We start from the raw sequence: 26,992 nt of genomic DNA on the forward strand, positions 1-26,992 counted from the left end.
TAATTAATTTTTCTGCTTACCACAAGCTTATCTGTTTATGTTGATTATTTTCCCTAAAATACCCATTGAGCCGAGAACACTGTGTTTTTATACAATTATGGTACTTGATTAATCGAGCAAACTAACCGATAGATTACTCGATAATGAAAATAATAGATAACTGCAGCCCGAGCTGTGACATTGTGAAACAAAGCATGATCTGCTTCAAAGTATGTCTCCTCCAGACCTGAACCCTATTGAACACCTGGAGGGCATCTTCGAGGTAGGAATGAAGAAAGATGTTTAATATCCACCAACTCCACAAGTGATGTTAGCATATACCACACTAACAACCTGTGCATCTGTGGTGAATCCCATGCCCAAGAGGATTAAGGCAGTGCTAGACAACAATGGGGCTCACACCAAATATCAACACTTTTGGACATGTTCACTGTGAGCAACGTTCCCTCTAAGGTGCGCGCCTGCGCAATTGCGCACTGCTCAAGCGTCCTCTGCGCACAGCAAATATATGCCACGCACCAAATCAAATCTCATCTGAATTCTAAACAAAATAAACACATTTATTCTGTGTAATTTTGGAATGCAACTCTATATGACAGTGACAACAAGCGGCCCTAACGGTGTTCATCAACACTGTTCAATTGAACACCGTTCAATTATTGTAACGTCTATCCAGATGCTTCGAGGACAGGAATTATATTGATCACTTTATTGAGCAAAACTGTTTATATTCGGCCATAACCACACCAAAAACATGAGTAAAAAACTTCTATCTCGAAAAACTAGTCATTTTCTGCCATACAAACCAGGCCAAAAGCAACTTGTCATCTGTCACCAACACGCATACCACTAAGCCACTGGTGCGTTTATGGCCACACAAAAAGTCGGACAACTCAAACACCACACAAAGTTACACTATGACTCCTCAGTCATACGTGTGCTAATTCTACTGTCATTTATTATTAATGTTAATTTATTGATATTAATCATGGAATGTTGTTACTAGAGAAAGTTACAGGAATGCACACTTCATCCTATGCTTACATTTCATTGTGCAACATGAGGATGTTTAAGGGGAACCAAATGTGATCTCTGAAAGGGGTATAAATGATTTCCAAAGCAGGACCCCCACCCAGACATATTGTACAATACTAATCCATAGCTTATGAAAAACTAGATTTATTTTATTTTCATTACAAATGGGCCAAATCACTAATATTACAAAATAATCTCATGAAAATGACTATTCTCATTTGAGTGTTATTATAAAAGATTGGTTTGAGACAGGTGTGCTGCTGGTATTGCCACGTGTGATGTTGCTCACATGTGCGCCACTGAATGCTCAGACACATGAACAATTAGAGGGAACATTGACTGTGAGGTGTACTCACTAGTGTTGCAGATATTTACACAATAATGTCTTTGTGTGTTGATAGTAAATATATTCTGCTATATAACCTGTACACATATTACTCACTTTTGTCGGATATTATGTGTGCTGTGAAATACCTGAAGCTCCTGGTAGAGCTTCCGGAGCTCTAGTGCTGCAGTGCCAGTCACTTGTCCGCCAAGTGTTGACTGTATGCCGTTGAGCTTCCCCCTGCGGAGGTCCTCCAGCTGCAAGCTGAGCTGCTCCACCCTCAGCACAGCGGTTTGTAGCTCAGCCTGCTTCTCGTGGAACAGGCCGCTTACTTGTTCGATCTCTGCAGCTGGGTGTGCGCCACAAAACGACCACTTCAAAAACGTCTTATGTTTTCATGTGTTTATAACGTACAGAGATACATACATAGGTTGCCATTGATGACCTTGCTGTAGTCCACCTGGCCCCTCATGGCGCGGATCTTCTTGAGCTTGGCCTCCTGGCTCTCCACCCGCTCCTTCAGCCTCTGCAGCTTCTCACTTTCTGTGGCCGTCTGTTGCTGACGCCGCTCCTGCTGCTTTAGGTAACGCAGACGCTGCTCCTTCAAGCGAAAAAGACGAATGAAGAAGGGACACAAGGGCATCGTACAATGCGTACCTAAACTACAGGACTGTAAAAGAGGCCAATTCTTTCTACTGCATGCAGTGTAGTGTTAAGGTTGAGGGGGGATGTAGGGGCTCGGATGACTTCATCTCTACATCCAACTGCTCCAGTTATCAGCGCTAAAATAGGAAGCGACAGGGGCAGTTTTCCAAATGACTGCAGGGCTTTGAATGGTCCCACTTTTCAGACAGGCACTGAGCTAGGGCTTCCTCTCGGATGACAACGTGTCAATGCACCCCAAAGAACTTCAAGATAATCTAGGTTACACCTAGTCAATTCATAAAAAGGGGTGGCTGGTTAAAATTGCACTTGCAACTAACAGAGGCTTTTCTCAGCAATGTCCATGGATGCATCCCTTAAAAAGACGGCAAGGACAGTACCAGCCCCATGACTCATACTGCGTCCCACCTCTCTAATTACATAATGTTTGCCGGAGTTCTCTTTAAACAAAACATTTGTAACCCAAAATAAAACTACCATATTACTGAAATACCTAAAACAGGTCACTGCACTTTTTTTGTTAGAGCATGAAAAAGCAGATTTAAGAAAATGTGTTTCAGGAGGCTAACTAATGCCATGCATGTTAATTGTTGCTGGAAATGAAAGATTTGACAATTTAAAAAGTCGGGAGACGCTACCTTTGCGACAAGCATCTGCTGCTGAGCCTCGATCTGCTGCTGCTGCCGTGTGGCCATCTCCTGCAGCTCCGAGAGGGTGAGCTCCACACGTTGATTACCCACCTTAACACACAGTTCAATGTGTGAGGTTTCCATGTCTAGTTTTGGTAGGAGTATGATTCAGGCCACGGGACACAAATTGTGAAGAGTCTCACTGAGTGTGTCGCTCCGAGGACTAGTTGCCATTTGCACACATAACTGACCATTTAAATTGTTGGGCAGAAAACAGTGAGCTGTAATCGGTGACTACGACTTGAACTAAAACTGCCTGACTAAGAATAATTCAATGACAGATCATGTCATCTGTTGTGTGGCGGCATGAAAGATTGACCTATTTAGCAGTAAGAAGAGGGTGCATGTATTTCAGGCCCAACTAGTTTGCTGCTTAAAAGGGTTGCACAAGCAATTGCAACAAGAAATAAAAGTTTGTTTTACATATTGTAAAAAAAAAAAAATGCTTCAAATGCAGCTACTGTCATCATGTAGAGTTTAGTTTAAAAAAACACATGGCTACAATCACACCGGTAATACCCACATTTCTTCACCCGTGCATTTGTAGATCGCATACCCTGCAACTATAGGATACTCAGCAGTTAACAGAATAATAAAAATAAAAATAATAATAATGCACTCTGAATTGAGATGCTGATTCGAGCATATATAGTATGCTAACTATAATAGCACTTCAACACCTGCAGCTTTGGTATAATCAAAGACAGTCATGGTAATTTTTCCTCAACATGAGTCGTTTTTCTTGTTTATTTTGTTAAAATTGGCTAGTAACGTTTAAATGAATATGTTCGGTTGATTTTTCTCCCTCACGTTCAAATAAGCCGTTGATATTTAATTGCACAGAATATTAATATAGTTGCTGGGCTAAAATGTATTAAGTAATAAATATTAAGAATTACAATTTATTGTATCCGAAATACATAAACAATAATTAAAAACACTTTCTTCTCTTTTTAAATAAACTAAATTTTGCTAAAAAAAAAAAAAAAAAAAAGGGAAACCTTAATATCTAATCCTGTCATGGCATTTGTTCAGTCACTTAAGACAAAATGCCGTCTGAGAAAGAAGTTTGATGAGGTGACTTAACTGAAGCAAAGACAAGGGAAAGACGAGGCAGGCTCACACAGCCGCGCTCAAAAACGCACTGAGGCGACACATGATGACGATTCCCTCGTGGGAGAAGCCGACACACACCCTCAGACAGTGATGGAGTGAGAATTACCCCACAGATTCCAACAGAAATGATGAGGGGAAGCCATTGCTTTCAGGGAACATCAGCTTCATTGCGGCTAAACAGCATTTATAAAAGGGCTATTGAGACTAAACAGCACATATAAAAGGGCTATTGAGAGACACTGGCATTTATCCAACAAGTATTACCAGAAAAGATTGTGATTCTATACAATATATAAAATATCATTGTCAAGTTCCCTTAAGCCACTTATGCCCTTTACGAGAGAGGATGATCCGCTCTGTATGGACCTGAGAGTAAGAGCTATAGCCCAAACCAATGATCCTCATAGGGACTGTTACATCATCCTGCAGGCTGACTGATATAATCCTTTAAATCGAATATTCACAAGGAAACCTAAACACAATTTAACCTCCCCACTTAAGAGGTCGAGTAGAGTCGGCTTACAGAGTTGTTGTCAGGAAGAGCTTACGGTAATTTCTCAGAACAATCAAACCAAAAGTTTTTGGTATGCTAATAAATTGTTTGAGTGCTCTTGTGCAACCAGTTCCTATTTTCGAGAATGAAATGGGGGTATAAACACAATCGGTCCACTCTGCACACAGTGCTGAACTCGCTTCTTCAGCCCGGAGGATGAATTAGTTTCGATTCCTTGACCGCATCACTTTTCTATTGTGAAATCTGGGACAGATGGTTGGAGTGAGGGAGCAAGAGAGGACGCGGCCCTGGAGGCAGCTTTTATCAGACACAAGCATACACACAAACCTCAAAGTTGCAGCTCGCTTCACAACAAAGGTTACACCTGACGGGCAACTCCTAACAGGGTTGAGAGTAACACCCAATTAAGGTAGTGTACCGTAAAGGCTCTAATTATTGCCGGGGTGTTTTATCTACCTAAACTGAAAGAGGGCGGGAAAAAGCAGGGGATAATTGGAGTTGTTTACTTTAATAATGATTTGGAGTGTATGAGAAGCCGGAAAGGAAAACATAGCTCTCATACACCACATGGTCATTAATTAAGGAGTATCTTGTACAAGACAGAAACAACAGAACCAATGTTGTAATAACGGTCAGGGGCAAACTGCTCAGCCAACATTAACACCGTTGATGAGTTTAATGTTAACAAAAGTACCACAAGTGTAACACGCCGAGTTTCACACTAAAAGCTGAGTAGCACATAGAGAGATAAATAAAGCAGCTTGGTGCTGACCACTCATGATGCTTCAAATGCAGCTCCTGCCATCCCGTGGAGTTAATTAAAATAATTACAAGAGGGTGGTAATTAGAGAACCATGTGGTGATTTGCTTTTGCAGACAAATCATCAGGAGACTGCAGTTAACTGAATGGAACATTCATAGCATATACAGTACTAGTTGTTGTTTTACCACACCCTTTACAATCTCATTGACATGATTTACCATGTGTTTCTATCCTGTTGATGTTGATTATCAACAAGCTAGTGCAGGTTTCCAAAATCTTACCCCGTTCTCATTGTGCTTCTCTCCAGCATTGCCACTCCTGCGACTCGTCTGATCCTGAGACTGTTGACTTCCTGCGAGGACACGATGGCCATCAGTGCCAAGCCAGTCAGAAGGAAAGCAGGGTGATGCTCCCACACACATATTTATAGTCAACAAGCACTGTCAGGAAAAGTCACTGATGAAATTGCACATGACAGAAGGACTCGAGAACAAGGATGAGCAAGGCTAACTAACGCCAGGTACTGTAGCTTTCTACACTGGGATGTATTATTCTAAAACTACACAGGCAAAGACAGAAAGCAATAATTGTAGCTTTGAGCAAATAGTTACTGACAGATGCCTCCATCACAGATCCAAACACCAACTTAGCTGATGTTTTTACGCTAGTTAATAGTCATTAATGTGTGATGACATTCCAGGAGCGTGTATGAATTCAGCTACTTAAGGATAAAAATGAACATTTAAAAAAAATCAACTAGAACTTCAAAGTGATCACACCAGTAAAGTAACCGGAATTCCCTGATGACCCTGGAATGCACGTAAAACTGTAAAACATACTCACCCTGATCGCTGCTCTCAGTCGGAGAATCTTCGTGCCGCAGGAAGAACTTGACTTCTTGTTTCCGCGGACCCCATTTCTGGAGATGTTCATACATCATGTGCTCAAAAGGGATAGCTCGCTCTGCAGTAAAATAATAAACATGTCTTTTTTTTTTAAATACATTTTGCTAGTTAAGCTTTGTTTTTGCACTGTAATTTCCATTTAACCCCAATGATATATTCTGCTCACTATCATGGTTTGGCGCATCTACTTGCAGGTAATATTTCAGCAACATTCTGATATAATTTTTCAGTCAATCACGTTTTTGTTTTTTTTTATATTTAAAAAAACAAATCTGGTGTTCCTGCAACATCTCGATCAGATGTTGCAGTGTTTCCAAACTTGGCCGGGGGCCTAAAGTCGACTGCATGTAAAGTAATAATGCACACACGCACACGCACACGCACACGCACACGCACTGTGTGCTCTTTTATCCTGCACTACAACGAGCTAATGCAACAAAATGTTGTTCTTATCTGTACTGTAAAGTTCAAATTTTAAGGACAATAAAAGGAAGGATAAGTCTATTATAGCCTATACATATACATATATATATATATATATATATATATATATATACATATTATGTTAATATATGATATATACTGTATATATACACATATATGAAATCCCATGTGGTATGCCTCAAGGATCAATTTTTGGTCCTATTCTTTTAAATATTTACATGATTCCACTTGGCTCTGTCATCAGGAGACATGGAATTAACGTCCATGCATTTTAGATATGAAATCCTGGACGGCAGATAACCTTTTACAGCTTAACCAGGAGAAGGCTGTAGTTTTAGTCATTGGCCCTGAGGCCCTGAGAGAGAAACAAATATTAAAACTACAAGCTTTTTCTTTAACTCCATCACTACAAGTGAAAAATCTAGGCGTCGATTTCGACTCTGACCTTAGTTTAATATCACATATAAAAATATAACAAAAATGTTTTTTTATCATCGTAAGAATATAGCCAGAGTTCGCCCAATTTTCTCTCAGAGCAACATGGAGACGCTAATGCATGCTTTTATTACAAGTCGTATAGGTTATTGTAACGCCCTGCTTACTGGTCTTCTTAAAAAGGTTATTGCGCCTTTATAACTACTCCAAAATTCACTGTAATGGATTTACGTATATAAGGGTCATTTTAAATTATATACAGTGACTGAATGGGTTTTATAATGTCCACAATGTTCAATGAGCAGGAGGTGTGTTATGTGCGATTGTGTGCTGACTTTATTTGTTGGTTAATTTACACCATTATAGTGAAAAGATGTTTGGATTGGGTCAAATAGATTGATGATGTGCTCAAGTCTCTTCCAAATGAAACTCATGGTTATTGACCATCAATTCTGTCTTCGCCCACAAGAAGACGGCAAAGCCCAAGTGCCACTCATACAAGTTTGAGAATCCATGCCATATGCAATGTATACTCAAACAGTAGTGTGCTGTATTGACCTGAACCATCCATCCATCCATTTTCTACCGCTTGTCCCTTTCGCGGTCGCGTGGGGTGCTGGAGCCTATCACAGCTGCATTCGGGCGGTAACCAAAGTATACTAATTAGTACAGTACTGGCTAAACCCTCAAAATAGTACCACAAGAATCTGCGAAAACCAAGCTGTATTGAACACATCAGTCAGAAATAGACACGCTAAACAATGGAGAACGAGGGTCTCCTGTATTCATCAGCTGGTGTAGACAACATTTACCGTATTTTTCGGACTATAGGTGAGTTGCAATCACGTGAACGAGAGGCAAATTTGGGCACTTCTTGGTTTCAGGCGATGGTCTAAGCCCCATTAGGCTACTGTTTATTTATCTGATTTAGGCTTATTTTGAAAGGTTTAGAGGCAAATATAAAGGTGATAATGAAAAATATTTAAAATGGAATAATGTGGATTTTTACACGATTCTTAAAGATTTAAACCATTTATCATCACCAAGAGGTTCTGCTACCTCACTTCACTTGACACTTATGATATTTAGAAAAGAAAAGATTGGAGGCACATCATGTCTTTGCATCTGAGGGGTCCACAACTTAAACATTATTCGGTGAAAGACAAAGTTGGACTTATTTGTGCCCCGGTAAGTAACATATTTGATTGACATAACGAGTGCCATGCTGCTGTGATCGTGACGCTAATGAGAAAATGGATGCTGCTGCTACAAATATTAGTCTCATCTACAATTCATGTCTGTATGTTTTGTCTCATTATTTAGCTGCAAATGTCTCTGTTGTTCAGCAATGTGTGCCAGCGAAATATCAAGATTCAGTATATGCTGTTGAGCCTACAAGATTTATTCATCTAGTTTATTAATATTACTAAGGATACTGTCTAGATGCTAAAAAATATCACCAAAGATGCTACAATGTGGACATCCGTGTCGAATTAAGCACTTGGCTTTCCTGCACAACAACTACGCTTTTAGTTTATGGTATGAAAATCGACAACAAAAATACGGTGTATTGGACGAACAATCAAAGTATTTACCGTATTACTTGGACCTAACATGACGTTATTTTATTTGCACAACCAGGTCTTTGTAGTTATATTCAGGCATAGCAACCACAAAAGAACAAAAAACTAATGCGATCTATTGTCATTTCTTTACGTTTAGTTCTGCTATCAAACAATATATAACTCAATTGCATCACAGAAAGTTTCTCAAACAAATCAAATGTTCAAACAAACATTTTATAAAGTGATCGCTGCAAACACAAGAAACTATGATGAAAGTAATATTTTTAAGAGCCATTTTCTTCGACGCACTTTTTTACATGACTTTATTACCTTTATGAGCTACTTCTTTCGGGACTCTCTGAAAGCTCTTTCCTATCTCTCTATTTGAACGACTGTAAAATCCAAGAACAGAACCGCAATACGACATTTTCTGCTCAAATTCTAGACTCACTCTCAATTGTTTTAGTGCTATGGTCTAGCTGCTTGACCATCGTATGAATTAAGCCGTGAAGAAGAAAAACGGATGTGACGTCATATGCAATCTATAAAGCGCATGGGTATAAAAGCCGTAGCCACTAAGTTTTTGAAGAAAAATATATTTTTCCATATATTAGTTGCCAAATGTATATGTTGTGAAATGAGTTATTTACACAGAAATATTTTGTCAATGTTTTCTTACCATGGTTGAATGGCCTAGATTACAATGAGCAGGTTGTGTTATGTGTGACCGTGTTGGTTTAATTTTTGTGCTGGCAAACATTTTTTTCCTGCACCATGACTAGGGAAGGTTGTTTGGATTGGGTCATATAAGTAAATAATGTGCACATATTTACATGGATGTACAATTAATGGTCACTGACATGAATTTTTTTCGATGGCCATCAGGTGGCGACAAAATGTGAGTTGTCAAAACGTTGGCTATTTTGTATATGATATTAAAATACTGTGCCTGGCCAAGTTGCTTATTGGACTGGTGCCGTCTCACAGGCCAAATTGAAGAGGCCGGCAGGCCGTAGTTTGGACACCCCTGCTGTAGACGTTCACTCTGCAGCACCTGTCAGTAAACTAACTCGTCCAAAAGATGGCGCCATAGCACGAACAATAACACACAGTCTCTTTGCTTATGATTTTTTTTTAACTATTTGCATTATGGCTGTCAGCAAAGAAAAATACATAAATTAGCCGCACAGTTTTATAAGCCTCAGGGTTCAAAGCTTAAGAAAAAAGTAGCGGCCTATAGTCCGGAATTTACGGTATCCAAAAGAAGACTGAGGGAGACTGTGAATTAGTAGACACAACAACAGGGTAAGCTAATGCTAGCTTATTTGTTTATCGTGGTCTTATTTGTTTTTGGTCTTCAAATATGATACCAGCTCAACTTGCTTGGATCCCTGACTAGGTACCAGAAACAGTACCTACTAGTACCTGCTTTAGCCAATAGAAAGAGTAGAGCAGAGTTATTAAGCAACCAACAGCAGTGGAAACACCCACAACAGAACCACCTGCAGAATTTGAAGTAAGACAATGTATATGGTTGTATTGTGTGTGCAGGACACTGACTGGGGCACACGGAAAACAAAGAGGTGTTTGGGAGGTTTTAGGAGCAGACATCTGCCTTTGTCAAGCACTGGCCCAACCCTGACTAAAGCCCTTGGCTGGGAGGTTGCTTTCAACAGAGAAGTGGCCCCACTAGGCAAAAGAAATGCTGATAACACACAGTGTCACTGCGTGGGGACGGAAGCAAATTGTTTATGTGGAATGTGTTGTGACAGTAATAGTCTGGTCCTAACATTAAAGTCTGTCATTTCAGATTAGTTTTTCTGTTGGGACATATTTTATTCCTAGATATTCATGATAGATTTTTAGCCAGAGAAGCTAAATTCTGCATGAGAGTCTTGCAAGTGAAGATTCACCCACGGGGAGCTGATTCTTGTTGGCATTTTAAAGTAAATAATAAATAAGACTAATCTTTTTCAGTCTTACCGTTGCCTCTCCAGACCTCAGCCAGGTGGCAGCCACTCTCGCCAGGCTCCTTGCAGAACTCAACGACGTCACGGCACGTCGTCTCTGGGGTGATGGGCACCTCCGTCAAGGCCTGCTCCCCATCGCTGAGGTACACCGTCAATATCATCTGACAAGAAGGGACATTAAAGTACACATTGAGGGAAGGACTTGTTTACATTTGCATTATCCATACCTCAGCTGTATCCCTTCCAGCCACACTTCACTCAACTGACACTTTGCATGTTGGCTAAATCGCTACTCATGTCTGTGCGTGCCACAAGCCTGTTCGCTATAATTTGGGCTTGCCACAGCCTTCAACGTTCACAGGTTGTAACAGACGTAAAGCATTGCAACACATGTCCCTGCATGCTTCTTTACTCGCATACCAATGCCCTTTTGGTACAACATTCAAGACAAGTCTTTTATCTTGAGCTGTTTAAACGCACTTTGGACGTGCACATATCAGGCAACGTAGTAGAACGTGACAAGGCAAAGTACAAGGCAACTAGAAAGTAAACAAAATATGCAATTATCTAGTTGTATGAGTGTGCACACTTTTCATCTACTGCTTTGTTTTTGGATAGGAGTGACATTGGACCACTGTAGCTTCCAAAAGTGCTCCAAAAGTGTCAGATAACAAAGACGTTGCGCACTTGCCACCCCACTTTTCAGATTATCCTGAACGGGATTTAGGTCTGGACTCTGGCTGGGCTATTCCGGAATATTAACTTTCAGCTTTTTCTGCCATACCTTTGCACCAGAGCGTAATTGATCTTATCTTCACACCATGATGTATTTACAGGGCTCCTTCGTATGCCACAGTCAGAGAAGAAGAAATATCTAAGCGACCTACAGATTTCTGCCCAAGGAATTCTTCAAAGCCAAAGTGAGTCATTGTTGACATTCTCCGCAGCCAGCAGGCTGTGGATCCTAAACGCTTGGATCCATAACTCAATAGCAATACAAGGATAGTGAGCTGGAGACTTTGGAGATTTATTGATATGCAATACTCCTAAAACTCCCTGAGAGTAAACACATACTATACTGAAACACATAGTTAGAAACCGTAAATAATGTTATTAAAATAGATAAAAGTGTTGCCGATGGCTACTGCTATCTAGTATTTTACTGGTGCATGTAAATTGCTGTACGTTGCATAGCTGCATAAAAAACTGTTAAGAATAATGAATGCAATTTGAATTAAATTCAGAATTCAGTAATATATACATAAGTTGCAATTAAAATATTATAAGCAAATTAGGAAAAATAGAATAATGGAACTTGAGTAAAATTACAGCACTGGACAATTCCAAATTAGGAGGGCATGAAGACGATATAAAATAGTGCATGCCAGGACAGTGACTATTGCTTCAGCAACAATCTACAAGCACTAAATAAACTAAATACAACCATAGACTGGCATGCAATAGTAAGAGCAAAAGGACACTAGTGGTCCATCTGCGATACAGACCACCCTCACTAAGTTGCGTCTGCCCACGTTCTTGGCTCGTCTGAGCGCCCTTCTCTTCCTCCTGATCTCCCTCTTTGCCGGCGGGTGGTGCTCCTTGGCCCATACGGGGCTGTCCTTGGACAAGCTGACCAGGCTTCGCAACACGATTGTCAGAAACCTCTTCATCCTGGACGTCTATAGCGTGAACTGTAAAGCCATGCCGAGCTCAAACTGAGAGCGGGACGCTTTTGTTTGGGGGGGGGGGTGGCGCAGAGGAGACTTGGGAGGAAAATAACGCTGGCTTTTTAGGCGGGGAGGGGGGTAGAGTGCTGGGAAGAGAGAGAGTCTCAGGGTGGTTGGCTGTCTGTGCCAGGGACTTCCCGTCGTTTGGACTGACAAGTGGGCAGGGTCAATTGTGGGTAAAAACATGTGTCTTTGTATCTGTCGCCCTATTTGTGTTGCCATGGCGCTCTCATGTAAAGCTGTAGAATGTGACAAAATGGAGAAAGATGCTTAGCAGGCCTGATCCTTCTTGATCCTTGCCAACAAGTCCACTAGTAATGCACACAAAAGGCTGTTTGCCAAGAACAGACAGAAGAAAATGCCAGATTGTGATGCTGAATGAGGACTTAACGGTTTATGTTAGCCGCGAATGCTAGCTTCTGCGTTGTGATGACACCGTGTAAAAGGATAATTGTCAAATTTAGCTCCTGAGACCCATGTATCGCGTTGTGTTGAAAGTGATAGTTGCCATCTGACTTAAATGTTATGTAGTACATCACAATAGACAATGACGGTGTCGGACAGCGCGGGGCTGTGTTGCTGCGTAAAGGCAAACGCTGTATAAACCCGAAAATAAGACTGGTCTTAAAAATAAGCTGGTCGTCTTACAGTATATTCGTCCTCTAGAGAGTTATACATAGCTTTTCTTCCTGTCACTCACTGAAACACACACCGTGACCTGGAGAGATTGTATTTAAAAAAACATTGTTCCAAAAGCAAGTCTTGAAAAAAGAAGGCCCGTCTTATATGCTGGTCAATACAGCAAATGATTCATCTTTTGTTACTACTCTAATATGACAATTTTGCGGGATGTCTGTATGATAGTGTTATAAAAGTAGTATTATAGTTATAGTTATTCAAGAATTGTGTGCTTTATTGTTATATATTATGTAACAATTGATGTTATTTTATATTATGTTTTAGGAGTACTGTAGTTTAAACTTAACTTATCTGTACACTGAATGCCCATTAAGAATGCTCAAAAGTTACTTACAGGGTTTTGCGACTGACTTTAGAGTATATCAATTTCCATGATTTGATATGAGGGAAGTGACGCTGACTTTCTAATGAGTGATTACATTTTCTTTATAACTAGCAGAAAGACTTGAAGATGTAAAATATCATATGAAAGCAGGTGTGCCTTAGATTGAGAGATGACTGATGTGCATAAAGACTGGCTGAGAGGAAGTCAAATGAATATTGCAAAGAATAAAAGGGGGCAGATCCAGCAGGCATGAACATAAAAAATGTCAAATTTGATGACACAGACGAGAATACTTGCGCACATCTCACGTCCAAGACAAGACGCTGCATTTTTTTTCCTGCCATGGCTGTAAATCACTTTGCACCCGGCTTCCGCCATTGAGATTAACGCCACTTGACAATCTACTCAGCTCCCAAGTTGCCCTTCACAACAGCGCGCTGCTCAGCTCAGGAACTACGTGGATGTTGTGCCCAAGTCTCATTGGCTGCTGGGATCACGCAAAAGAAGCCAGCGCAGTGCGATGCAGGCCTCGCTCTGCTATCTGCTCCACTGACTCTTTGACTCTGATAGCTGGGCGCTGCCACAGGGTGCAAACGTACACACTCAAAATAGTCCATCATGAGACTGCATTCACAGTTAATGTAAAGTTCTTAGTCTCCATGAATACATATATATTATTACAATACATTTTTAAAAGATGTAATGTTTTCAACTCCCAAACTTCAGCAGAATAATGCTACATTAACAAAAGGTAGCAAGCCTTCAGCTGTGTCTGGCTTTTTTGTTGTTGTTGACGCCTCTATAAAATTCTACCATTGCCAAGTGTAGCTCTGTCCTGGCTGCTTAGTACAATACGGTTAAGTGGAGCGCAAAATCAAGCAAAATAGCAAGCTAGTCTGGTGTGAAAAGACTTAGGTCCCTTAACACTTAAAGGGAAACTGCACTTTTTGATAAAAAACGCTTGGAAGATGCAGCTACCGGTAATAGGAATCACCGTTGTAGCCTTAAAAGAAATCTAAGACAACTTCAAAACCCTCCATCAACGTTTTGTATGTATGGAGCAGACGGAAGCCGATAGAGTGAGGTGAAAGCCACTCAGAGCTGCAAATGTGGAAGTTGGAGACAACCTATTTTGACATAAATAGCTTTCTTAGCCCAAATACATCATAAAAACGTCCCCAGCCAGCTCAACCAAAGAGACAACTGTCCATCCAGTGAGTCACACTTTATATCGATCATGATAGCACGTCATGCGTGTTATTACAACTACAGTACATACGCTGTGTGGCTAGCTGTGTACAAACAAAACATGAAATGTAGGCTAATACTTTAGAGATACTGTAATAGGATTGTTCATGTTTTTCAGTCAGTGCAAATAGGTGTCGTATCTCAGTGTTGTGCGTTACTAACTCAAACGCATTTTGTGTTGACATAGAAGCTACCTTATCTCTCACCGGAGGTAGCTTTTACGACCAAAACCGAAGCACGCCGATGTGTTACTATGATAGAAAAAGAGTTCCTCAGTGTTCACTCTTACAATAACAATGTCGCTATAGCCTGGTTAATAAACAGGTTACGGATCGTAAATGAAATATTGGTGAGGGGTTTATGAATGCATTTTTAAAGTGATTGCTCCCATTAGCTGCATTGCCAGCTACCTAGAACAAGCCGAAAAAATAAAAACGTTTGTCTTCTTGTCTCTCATAATGATTGTGAACGATAGGCAAAATTCCAAAAAAGGGCAATTCCCCTTTAAGTGTTTTGCTTTGGAATATATTATAAGGAAGCAAAGTTAACAATATGGATAGCTCATGGGTAGGGCTGGGCGGTATACCGGTATTATACTTAATACCAGTATTATAGTTAATACCGGTATATATTTGAGACAATAACACCATTTGATGTGCCTTTATACGGCCGTTTGCTCTTCTCTGCGCCTGCACATCAAACTTTTTAGAAATATGGCGGCACGGGGCCGATTTCTCGACTTCTGAGTGATGCAATGCTTTTGACAGCAACTGTGTTAGACTATATGTGAGTGACAGTGACTACAGCTTTATTTAAACATACACCAATCTGCTTGAGAACCTATATACCTCTTTGTAGCGACTTTATCACTAATCTCATTCGTTTGTTGTCTACGTCTATTAGCGACTTAGCACAGAAGCTAACAATAGCTCCTCTCTGCTGCTCACTCGGGGTGTCAAATATTTAGCTACAAATCTGTTTAAAAGTGCTTCTTCCCATAGCCCGTGCAGACTAAGCTACTGTAGTATAGCGGCTAGGTTGCTGAAAATTATTTTTAAACTTAACAGCCAGTGGCTATCACCGTAGTGAGTGAATAGAAGCTCCATCTATCCCCGTGCACAAACGTGAAGCTATAAACCTAACAATAATGAACAAAATTAAAACATTTGCTTTGACATAGTAACGGCTAGCTATTTACTTCATAAGAATAAACAACACACTACGTTAGTACTTACAACTTAAAATAATCCCAGTACCGTATTTTACGGACCATAGTGCGCATTGTATAATAAGACGCACTGCCAATGAGCAGGTCTATTCAGGTTTATACACATTTTCAGTACTTATGTAGATCCCAAATACAAATCAGCAGGTACCAGAAGGTGAGAAAAGTTGGTTTTGCATAATAATGCGAAACAAAACGGCAGGTAATATGTCTGCTAATGGGTGCCATTTTGCAGTCCTTATACAAACACCATAATAATACCGTATATTGAAGCACAGTACGTCTGACTATAATAGCCGTATTGCGGCTAGGGCTGCAACAACTAATCGATTAAATAGATTATAAAAATAGTTAGCTATTAATTTAGTCATCGATTCGTTGGATCTATGCTATGCGCATGCGCTGAGGCTACGTTTTTATTTTATTTTTTTATTTTTTTAATAAACCTTTAATTATAAACTGCAACGTTTACAAACAGCTGAGAAACAATAATCAAAGTAAGTACAAAAACAGTACAAAACAGCGTCTCATGAGGTGGCAGTAAGCCAGCCAATGATGTGCCATGTGCAGCTCACGTGACGACGAGGAGATTTTTTTAAGGAAGCGAAGCAGCAACTGTTGTGTATTAACTTTCAGAGTGTTAGGAACTTCTTGGAGAGTGCATTTTCTGTGTTGTTTTGAGTCGCAACAGGCATTCATGAGTTCAGCTTTTTTGTGAGTAACGTTAACGTTATCCCTTTGTTGCAACGCGGGGCTGATAATGTGTCTCCGGCACATTTGACTCCGTTTTGAGAGAGAAAACGCACGGTTACCAATTTCGAAATAAACGTAACGGACAGAAATATCTCAGGTTCGTTTCATAATGGATCAATGTAGCTGGGCCAAATCTATTTAGATTTGAGTGACGCTTTAGTATAACTAGACGTTATGAAGGTGCTGGAATATTTCATGCTATTATTTAGAGGCAGCCTAAAATGAATCCTTTATTATTCACAACAGAAACGTGTACAATATCTGATCCAGTTCTGATGAGTTACATTTCTGTGTCATTATTGGTGTGACGTGTGGACAAGTGTAGCCACGGAAGCCTACCTTGGTAATACATGCCGTTACATTGGAGACGAATGGAACATGAAGTCAATCTGCCTTACGACCATGCCACTAGAGGAAAGACATTCAGCATCCAACATTGCAGAATGGTTGGAATAGGTAGTAGCCAGGTTTGAAATTCCCCCAAGCAAAATTATTGCTATTGTGCATGACAATGGTGCACTTTATAAAAAAAACTAACATTTTTGCAACATTTTCCCTGTTTTATTTGGCAAGTTGAAAGAACATGGTGCCAGTATGCTGTTTTTTTTTCAATAAAATACTGGAAAGGATAGAAATGTAGTTTGTCTCTTTTATCCGACTATTAATCGATTAATCGAAGTAATAAGCGACAGATTAATCGATTAGCAAATTAGTTGTTAGTTGCAGCCCTAAATGCGGCGAAAATCCATCAAGCGGTGTGGCTTCATAGCTTACCAAAGTCGTACTAAAACATTGTGACAGATTTTTGAGCGCCGTGTGTAATGTTTTATATTCTCAATGGAACATTTAAAGTTTTGGTGTTGTTTACTGGTATCATATTGTCTACACGTATCTATTATGTGTGAGTGCCATCTACTGGTCACACTTATCATTACACCATGTACCAAATAAAATAGCTTTGAGGTCGGTAAGCACAACCACAATCATTCCTTACATTGGGCGTACCGGGTTATAAAGCGCAATGTCGATTTTTGAGAAAATGGAAGAATTTTAAGTGCGCCTTATAGTCCGAAAAATATGATACCGTAAAACACAGAGGCAACCTTAAGGACTCTGCGGGGTTTTTTAAGATACCGGTATATACCGTATACCCCCATTCGGACTAAAAATACCGCAATATCAGTTTTGGTCCATATCCCCAAGCCCTACTCATAGGGATGTAAAGGGCTTTATAAATAAAGTTGGTATGATATGTAACAATTACTCTTTTAAAAGAGGTCTTAGTAGAATTTTTTTACACTTTATTGTGATCTACTCAACGTGGTGGTTCTTTGGTCAGAATGTTGCGGAAATTATGTTTTATAGACAGCTTTTAAGCACCTTTCTGAACGTCTCTCCAGGATGCACCATTTTGTGAGCTGTCTTTTTTACGTCCCTCCTCTTGGGCAGCATCTTCTCCCCATCAGCCATGTTGTAGTTTTTAGCGCTTCCATATAGTCTACTGACAGATATAAGTTACAACTAATACTGTGTAAAAGAAATGGCAACAGCAGAGGATGCATGTGCATGTACGAGAAAGTCTGCCTCACAACAAGATGTGAGAGAATAAGAAGCAGCTTATTAACTACAGTACAGACTACAATGGCGGACTGGCGCAAAGCACTTTGGGTAAATTTAGACCATATGTGGATAATCCGCTGACATCACCAATAATAATAATAATAATAACAATGGATTAGATTTATATAGCGCTTTTCCAGGCACTCAAAACGCTTTACAGAAAAGTGAAAACACATCATTCATTCACACCTGGCGATGGTAAGCTACTTTCATAGCCACAGCTGCCCTGGGGTAGACTGACTGAAGCGTGGCTGCCAGTTTGCGCTTACGGCCCCTCCGAACACCACCTCATTCATCATTCATTCACCAGTGAGAGCGGCACTGGGGACAAGGGTGAGGTGTCCTGCCCAAGGACACAACGGCAGCGATTTGGATGTCAAGAGGCGGGGAGCGAACCTGCAACCCTCAGGTTTCTGACACGGCCGCTCTACCCACTACGCCATGCCGCCCCCAATGGGAAAAAAGTCACAAATTTGGCAAATTCCAAACAAATCGTTTAGCAGTAGTATAAAGGAAGGGAAAGATTGTTTTATAAATATCATCGTAATGCTTTAAAGGTTTAATTTACAATATTTGGTACTTGCAGAATCCAAATACACAACAGAAGCTACCAATAGATTAAAAAAAACTTTGTTTTGCATAATAGGGCCCTTTTCATGATAAACTGCAGTGAAACTCCACAGACGGTTAGCATTACAGTAAAACCACGATTGATAACTGCACTTCGATAAACTCACTACTGCTCATTGACTGGAGAAGCAAGCTAGCATGCTAATGGCAGGTTATTGCTGATAATAATACAAAAGTAATTAACGTCCTTCTCTATGACAAACGACATACCCCAATCAAAACAGGGGTGGTGGCCGATGTTGTGACTTGTGGCAGCGCGTGCACGTGGTGGTTGTTGGGGCTGGCGAACTTGCCGGCTTCCTTCTCGTTTGTTGTCTGGATGTGGGCTTGTCGAGGGTTGCCCCTAGGGGGAAGGGGCGTATATATATATATATATATATATATATATATATATATATATATAAATATATATATATATATATATATATATATATACAATAATATATATATATATATATATATATATATATATATATATATACTGTATGTATATATATTAGGGCTGCAACTAACAACTAATTTGATAATCGATTAATCTGTCGATTATTACTTCGATTAATTGATTAATAATAGGATAAAAGGGACAAACTACATTTCTATCCTTTCCAGTATTTTATTGAAAAAAAACAGCATACTGGCACCATACTTATTTTGATTATTGTTTCTCAGCTTTTTGTAAATGTTGCAGTTTATAAATATTAAAAAAAAAAAAAAAAAAGAAAAGAAAAAAAGTAGCCTCTGCGCATGCGCATAGCATAGATTCAACGAATCGATGACTAAATCAATCGCCAACTATTTTTATAATCGATTTTAATCGATTTATTGTTGCAGCCCTAATATATATATATATATATATATATATATATATATATATATATATATGTGTGTGTTTATGTGTGTATATATATATATATATATATATATATATATATATATGTGTTTATGTATATGTGTATATATGCACATATAAGTGTGTGTGTGTGTGTGTGTGTGTGTGTGTGTGTGTGTGTGTGTGTGTGTGTGTGTGCATGTATATAAATATATATATATATGTACCCTGCGATGAGGTGCGGGTCTGGGGCCCCTGGGTCCCAATGTCCATCCCTTCCGGATGCCCGTATTGGTTGGGGCCTGCTGGGTCTAGTCCCCGCGTCTATCGTGGCAGCTCGGTACGCTGCAAAGTATTCCGCAATGCTGCAAGTTGACCAGCTGCTGGGGTAGTGACATTGTGTGTCAGCGTGTCTGTGATATTTTTTTTTCTATTTTATTTGTATTTTTTTTCCCCTCAGAGGGAGGATTCGCCAAGGCAGTTGCTGGATGTTCCATCTCCATCCTTGGGGTCCCTACAGGTGAGGTGGGTGGTTCCCGTGGCCCTGTGCTGGGCGGTCCTGCGGCGGCCGACTTCGGTGGGGCGGGCCCCGACGCGCTCTCTTAATAAAGTCAAATCCAAATAAGGCAACAATATAAGTATCCCACACTTCTCTTTTATAAAGTAAATCTATACAGCAAATATGGGCATCTACATCGACAATATGGTTTGCTTTAGTAGCTGGACGAAGATAGAATAAAATTGTATTATTTCAGCTAAGAAAGCATTATTTGTGCCTACTTATTTGATTATATTAAATAAAACTTGGTTAAAAGATTTCAGTGTGTGTATAAGTACTTTTGAAAACATTTGACAAAACCGTGAAAACTGATCATTTTGATCAAAGTAACCATTATCTGAAATGTTCACACCGGCAAATTATGTGACACTTTGGGTGTGTGACTACCACAGAACTTATTGCACTAGATGTCCCTGCGCTGACTGCTCAGTACAACATGGCTGCACTGAAAAATATCAAAAGAAGAAAAACAGACTGTAAATTAAAAAGTGTGATGTTTCAGTCTTTATGTGATACGACCATGTACATAGTGTATATACCCCCCCCCCCCCCCTCCCATTTTATGTATAACGTATTTTTCGGACTATAAGTCACAGTTTTTTTTCCATAGTTTGGCCGGGCTCCAGTGCGACTTATATGTTTTTTTCCTTTTTTATTATGCATTTTCGGCAGGTGCGACTTATACTCCGAAAAATACGGTATATTGTTTTTCAAATCACCTGACATGTATACTGTGTATATGTACATAATTTATCAATTTTTCAAAACGTAATTTTTTATATACATGTTACAGGTTATATATCTTATTATTGAATGTATCAAATGTGATGAATATTTAATGGCCCACAATGGCAACAAGCCTTTTTGCTTTTTGTGCCATACATTTGCCTTTTTAAAGCATTACATGGATTCAATTCTTTAAGATGTCAATATACTTGTCAATCAATCAATCAATCAATCAATCAAAACGACCCGCCTTACAAGCACACTCAGTTATTTCAGCATCTCGTTTTACTGCCAACAAGGGTTAACTTTTTTTACGGTTGTACAATGTAAAAATTTTACAAAAACATTGCCTGTACAGTTAATAAACGGTGTATGAAGACCTCAAATCGACCCTCGAACAGATTGTTTCTATTTGCTATGGGAAATTAGATTGTTTCTATTTGCTATGGGAAATTAGATTGTTTCTATTTCCTATGGGAAATTAGATTGTTTCTATTTCCTATGGGGAATTAGATTATTTGTATTTACAATGGGGAATTTTGACTTAAAGCGGAAGCGGATCATGTTTGCTTGGCCTTAGAGATTTTACTGTACATAAACTCAAAAGGCAAAACCCCAGCTTTAGCAGAGATAACAAGAGGTAACCCGAACCCACCTCAGTTACACCTGCATAGGAAAGGGAAACAATGGAGCGCCCAACAAAACACTGCCACAAAAAGGGCTTTCTTTCAGCTATTATGTTTTTGACAAAAAGTGAGCACCAGGAGGACAACAACACACCATTGACCTAGCCAAGCCATTGCTACAAATGATAGTAATCATGTCCAAATGTGCACAATTATAACTTGCTTCTATGCAAAATGTAGGTTGTCTTCTCTTCTATTAGAAAATGGTGACACTTAAAGGGGACCAAGCGTCTTTTCGTGTCATTCTCACCATTTCCGGGTCCTAAATGGCTGTGTACCAACTTGTCGAAATATGTCCTCAGACTTCTTCTGTCCAGGTGAGATGCATAATTTTTGATGTACAATAAACTTCTCAGGAGCAAGGAAACTGTACACAGGCTTGTGGTCACAGCGCCGCTAAAAATAGTTTGTCTACGTTAGCACTTATAATAACAAATCACTAATACTTGGTTAATATTCAAATCACAAAATGTAAATTGAGTACTGTTGGCTGTTTTTGAATGGTTATTTATTGGAATTTATGGAGAAATAGAAGACTTCCAGTTGGCTACGCTGTAAGCAGACTTTTATTTAAGTTTATTTGTTATTTAGAACGCATAAAAAAAAATCCAACCGTCATGTCGTTCATAATTATTGTCAACGATAGGCAGAATTAAAAAAAAACTGCAGTTCTCCTTTATGCAAAACCAACTTTTCTTACCTATTGGTACATGGTGTTGTGTATTCGGAATCTGCATGGGTTTCAGAACATTTGAAATCAAACAATGGGTGCAAGGCAGAGATATTTATAATCTCATACTTCCTCCAAATGAGCAGTTTGGAATTTCCTCTGTCCTGTGACATCAGCGGATTATCCTTATACGGTATAAATGTATCTGAAGTGCTTTACGCCATTGTCGTCTGCGCTGTCGTCGGTAAGTTCTCTCTTTTTCACTATTCTCTTGTTTTGAGGCAGACTGACTCATATATGCACATGTATCCTCCACGGTTGCCATTTAATTTCTCTTACAAATTAGCACATAGTTCTAACTTCTATCTGTCAGTAGACTCCATATGGAAGCGCTAAAAACCACAACAATGATGACAGGGAGAAGACGCTGCCAAAGTGGAGGTGTGGAAATACAACCGCCCACAAATTGGCATAACCTCAAAAAACGGGTCATAAAGCCGCTTGTAAACTCTGTAGAACATAATCTAAGCAAAATTTTGACCAAAGAACCACCATTACATGTTATATGTAGACCACAACAAAGTGTTTTATATGTGTTTCAGAATATGACTCCTTTTAACGTAGAAAAAAAAAATCATAATCTGAACCATTTAAAACAGGAAAAATATTATAAAATGTTAGCAGAGATAAAAAATATGGTGTGAATGAAATAGTAGTAAATATATATACATATATATAAATATGTATATGTATACACACACTTATAAACACATATACACACACATACACATTAAAAAAAAAAAGAATATATATATATATATATATATATATATATATATATATATAAATAAGAGATGTCCGATAATATCGGACTGCCGATGTAATATCGGAAATTATCGGTATCGGTTTCAAAATCATCGATATCGGTTTCAAAAAGTAAAATGTATGACTTTTTAAAACTGTGCTTTGTACACGGACGTAGGGTGAAGTACAGAGCGCCAATAAACCTTAAGGGCACTGCCTTTGCGTGCCGGCCCAGTCACATAATGTCCACGGCTTTTCACACACAAGTGAATGCCAGCATACTTGGTCAACAGCCATACAGGTCACACAGAGGGTGGCCGTATAAACAACTTTAACACTGTTACAAATATGCGCCACACTGTGAACCCACACCAAACAAGAATGACAAACACATTTCGGGAGAACATCCGCACCGTAACACAACAGAACAAATACCCAGAACCCCTTGCAGCACTAACTCTTCCGGGACGCTACAATATACACCCCCCCGCTACCCCCTAACCCCCCCACCTCAACCCCGCCCCTCCAACCACGCCCACCTCAACCTCCTCATGCTTTCTCAGGGAGAGCATGTCCCAAATTCCAAGCTGCTGTTTTGAGGCATGTTTAAAAAAATAATGCACTTTGTGACTTCAATAATAAAAATATGGCAGTGCCATGTTGGCATTTTTCCCATAACATCAGTTGTGTGAAGTGAAGTGAATTACATTTATATAGCGCTTTTTCTCAAATGACTCAAAGCGTTTTACATAGTGAAACCCAAGATCTAAGTTACATTTAAACCAATGTGGGTGGCACTGGGAGCAGGAGGGTAAAGTGTTTTGCCCAAGGACACAACGGCAGTGACTAGGATGGCGGAAGCGGGGATCGAACCTTCAACTCTCAAGTTGCTGGCACGGCCGCTCTACCAACCGAGCTATACCGCTCCCAGTTAATTTATTTTGGAAAACCTTGTTACATTGTTGAATGCATCCAGCGGGGCATCACAACAAAATGTGGCATAATAATGTGTTAATTCCACGACTGTATATATCGGTATCTAGGGGGACGGCGTGGCGAAGTTGGTAGAGTGGCCGTGCCAGCAATCGGAGGGTTGCTGGTTACTGGGGTTCAATCCCCACCTTCTACCATCCTAGTCATGTCCGTTGTGTCCTTGGGCATAACACTCACCCCTTGCCCCCTGATGGCTGCTGGTTAGCGCCTTGCATGGCAGCTACCGCCATCAGTGTGTGAATGTGTGTGTGAATGGGTGAATGTGGAAATACTGTCCAAGCGCTTTGAGTACCTTGCAGGTAGAAAAGCGCTATACAAGTATAACCCATTTATCCATCCATCCATTTTCTACCGCTTATTCCCTTTGGGGTCGCTGGAGCCTATCTCAGCTACAATCGGGCGGAAGGCGGGGTACACCCTGGACAAGTTTCCACCTCATCGCAGGGCCAACACAGATAGACAGACAACATTCACACTCACATCCACACACTAGGGCCAATTTAGTGTTGCCAATCAACTTATCCCCAGGTGCATGTCTTTGGAGGTGGGAGGAAGCCGGAGTATCCGGAGGGAACCCACGCAGTCACGGGGAGAACATGCAAACTCCACACAGAAAGATCCCGAGCCCGGGATTGAACCCAAGACTACTCAGGACCTTCGTACTGTGAGGCAGATGCACTAACCCCTCTGCCACCGTGAAGCCCCATTTATCATTTATTTATTTATCGGTTGATATTGGAATCGGTAATTAAGAGTTGGACAATATCGAGATATCGGCAAAAAAGCCATTATCGGACATCTCTAATATCCATCCATCCATCCATTTTCTACCGCTTGTCCCTTTTGGGGTCGCTGGAGCCCATCTCCGCTACAATCGGGCGGAATGCGGGGTACACCCTGGACAAGTCGCCACCTCATCACAGGGCCAACACAGATAGACAGACAACATTCACACTCACATTCACACACTAGAGCCAATTTAGTGTTGCCAATCAACCTATCCCCAGGTGCATGTCTTTGGAGGTGGGAAGAAGCCGGAGTACCCGGAGGGAACCCACACAGTCACGGGGAGAACATGCAAACTCCATACAGAAAGATCCCGAGCCCGGGATTGAACTCAGGACTACTCAGGACCTTCGTATTGTGAGGCAGATGCACTAACCCCTCTCCCACCGTATTATTTATTTTTATATATATATATATATATATATATATATATATATATATATATATGTATATACACACACACACATATATATATATATATATATATATATATATATATATATATATATATATATATATATATATATATATACACATATATACACACACGTAGATATGTATATACACACACACACATGTATACACACATATATAAATACATATATATTCAAAGGTGAAATTGTAACCCCTAATGTTCTTTAAACTAATTTAAGAATAATCTCCAAAACCAGGTAAGCCACACAAGTCCATGCAGTATGAGAAGGGTACAATGATAGTAATAATGTACACCTACTGGCATCATATTGACAGGTCCAAACTAGGCTTGCATCAGCAGTCAGCAAATCCTCAATGTAACCACTTTTTGCCCGAGACGAACTGCGTTTACACCGAACCAACTGGGCCTCAGTCCCCTCTGAAACACACAAATAAATATTCACTTAGTCGGCTGTGATATTTCCTGACAAGGGACGTTATAATAGGAAAAAGACAGTGACGTAAACAAGAGATTTAAATGGCTCAGGCGTGGCTGTGGACAGCTAGAGTGAAGTTTGCCCGACGTCAAGCAGCAAATAAATAACATATTGACGTTATGAGTGGACAAGAGTAATTCTACTTACCAACGTCAAAGTAGAATCATTGTTCCCTGGAGTGAATAAATAAATGTTAAAAAAGGCGAAAACCAGTCGAATGTCATCCATCAATCAAACTAGCTGGATAGCTAGCGAGCTAACCAAGATGGTAGCCGCGCTAGCTGCTTCCAGCTGCGGATAAACGGCCGCGATGTTTTCGGCTCTTGGTGAGCCGCGTCGCTCGGAGTTGGCCGGATATCAACACCCGCCGTCGACGGGAAGAAGAAAATGTGACCAAAATGTTGTCACGAAATGTAGCGAATCATCGTTAGCGGGCTAGCCCAGTGCTAGTCCGGGGTGGGGGGAGGACAGCGGTGAGTGTGGTGGGAGGGGCGCTGTTACGCAGGCAAAGTGACACTATGGGCACGTCAACTTGGAATGGAAGGCATCCATTAAAGCAGTGCTTTTCAATCACTGTGCCGTGAGATACAGTCTGGTGTGCCGTGGGAAATTACCTAATTTCACCTATTTGGGTTAAAAATATTTTTTGCTAAACAATAATCGCGATTCTCACGTTGTGCGATTCAGAATCGATTCTCATTTTTAAAATATTGATTTATTTTATTTTATTTTATTTTATTAATCAATCCATCAAAACAATACACAGTAATACCATAACAATGCAATCCAATTCCAAAACCAAACCCGACCCAGCAACACTCAGAACTGCAATAAACAGAGCCAGGCCCGGCCCTAACCAATCTGGCGCCCTAGGCAAGATTTTAGGTGGCGCGCCCCCCCACATCGGCAGTGAAGTGTATATACTCACAAGAACCCGAATAGCTTTGTCTTTGACCTTTTTTTTTTACTTACAACTATACCTAATATATAAAGGGGTGGAAAAGTGACTATTACCTGCAGGGCAAACATTAGCTAACCAGAAGGCAATAACAATGTAAACAAAAAACACCTGCTTAAAAGATCTAATACAAACATTTATATGCACGTACAACACTTAGAACTTTTAGCATATCAGTATGTGGAATTAAATGATGGAATGGATTAAGTAAAGAAGTTAAAAATTGTACTGATATGATCCAGTTTAAGAGGTTGTTCAAAATAATAGTGCTTACAGAGTACAAAGAAGAAGAATTATGAGAAATACTTTCAACCTTATTGAAAATAAGATATTCTTCATCTCAGTATGTTAATAATGACTGAATTAATTAATTAATTACATATTACAAAACTGTTGTATACTAATTCATAGATGTTATT

General features: G+C 39.9%; 1 protein-coding gene across 5 annotated transcripts in view; it reads right to left on the bottom strand.

The window, feature by feature from the left end:
• ppp1r13bb (protein phosphatase 1, regulatory subunit 13Bb) overlaps positions 1–26,136 on the bottom strand; it is a 41,263-nt gene extending 15,127 nt beyond the window's left edge. For 3 of the 5 annotated variants that reach the window (XM_061929890.1, XM_061929892.1, XM_061929889.1), the window contains exons 1-7: positions 11,930–12,115; positions 10,438–10,585; positions 5,949–6,068; positions 5,387–5,457; positions 2,662–2,763; positions 1,787–1,961; positions 1,510–1,709 (exon numbers count right to left, since the gene is read on the bottom strand). In XM_061929890.1, coding sequence (XP_061785874.1) covers positions 1,510–1,709; positions 1,787–1,961; positions 2,662–2,763; positions 5,387–5,457; positions 5,949–6,068; positions 10,438–10,585; positions 11,930–12,094 — 981 coding nt within the window. In that variant the 5' untranslated portion in view covers positions 12,095–12,115. Of the gene's footprint in view, positions 1–1,509; positions 1,710–1,786; positions 1,962–2,661; positions 2,764–5,386; positions 5,458–5,948; positions 6,069–10,437; positions 10,586–11,929; positions 12,116–25,437; positions 25,558–25,762 lie in introns of those variants that run through there. The other 2 variants (XM_061929893.1, XM_061929891.1) reach the window with 2 other exon arrangements.
• Between the last annotated feature and the right edge of the window lie 856 nt (positions 26,137–26,992).

This window comes from Nerophis lumbriciformis, linkage group LG34, assembly GCF_033978685.3.
Source record: "Nerophis lumbriciformis linkage group LG34, RoL_Nlum_v2.1, whole genome shotgun sequence".
Classification (NCBI taxonomy): domain Eukaryota; kingdom Metazoa; phylum Chordata; class Actinopteri; order Syngnathiformes; family Syngnathidae; genus Nerophis; species Nerophis lumbriciformis.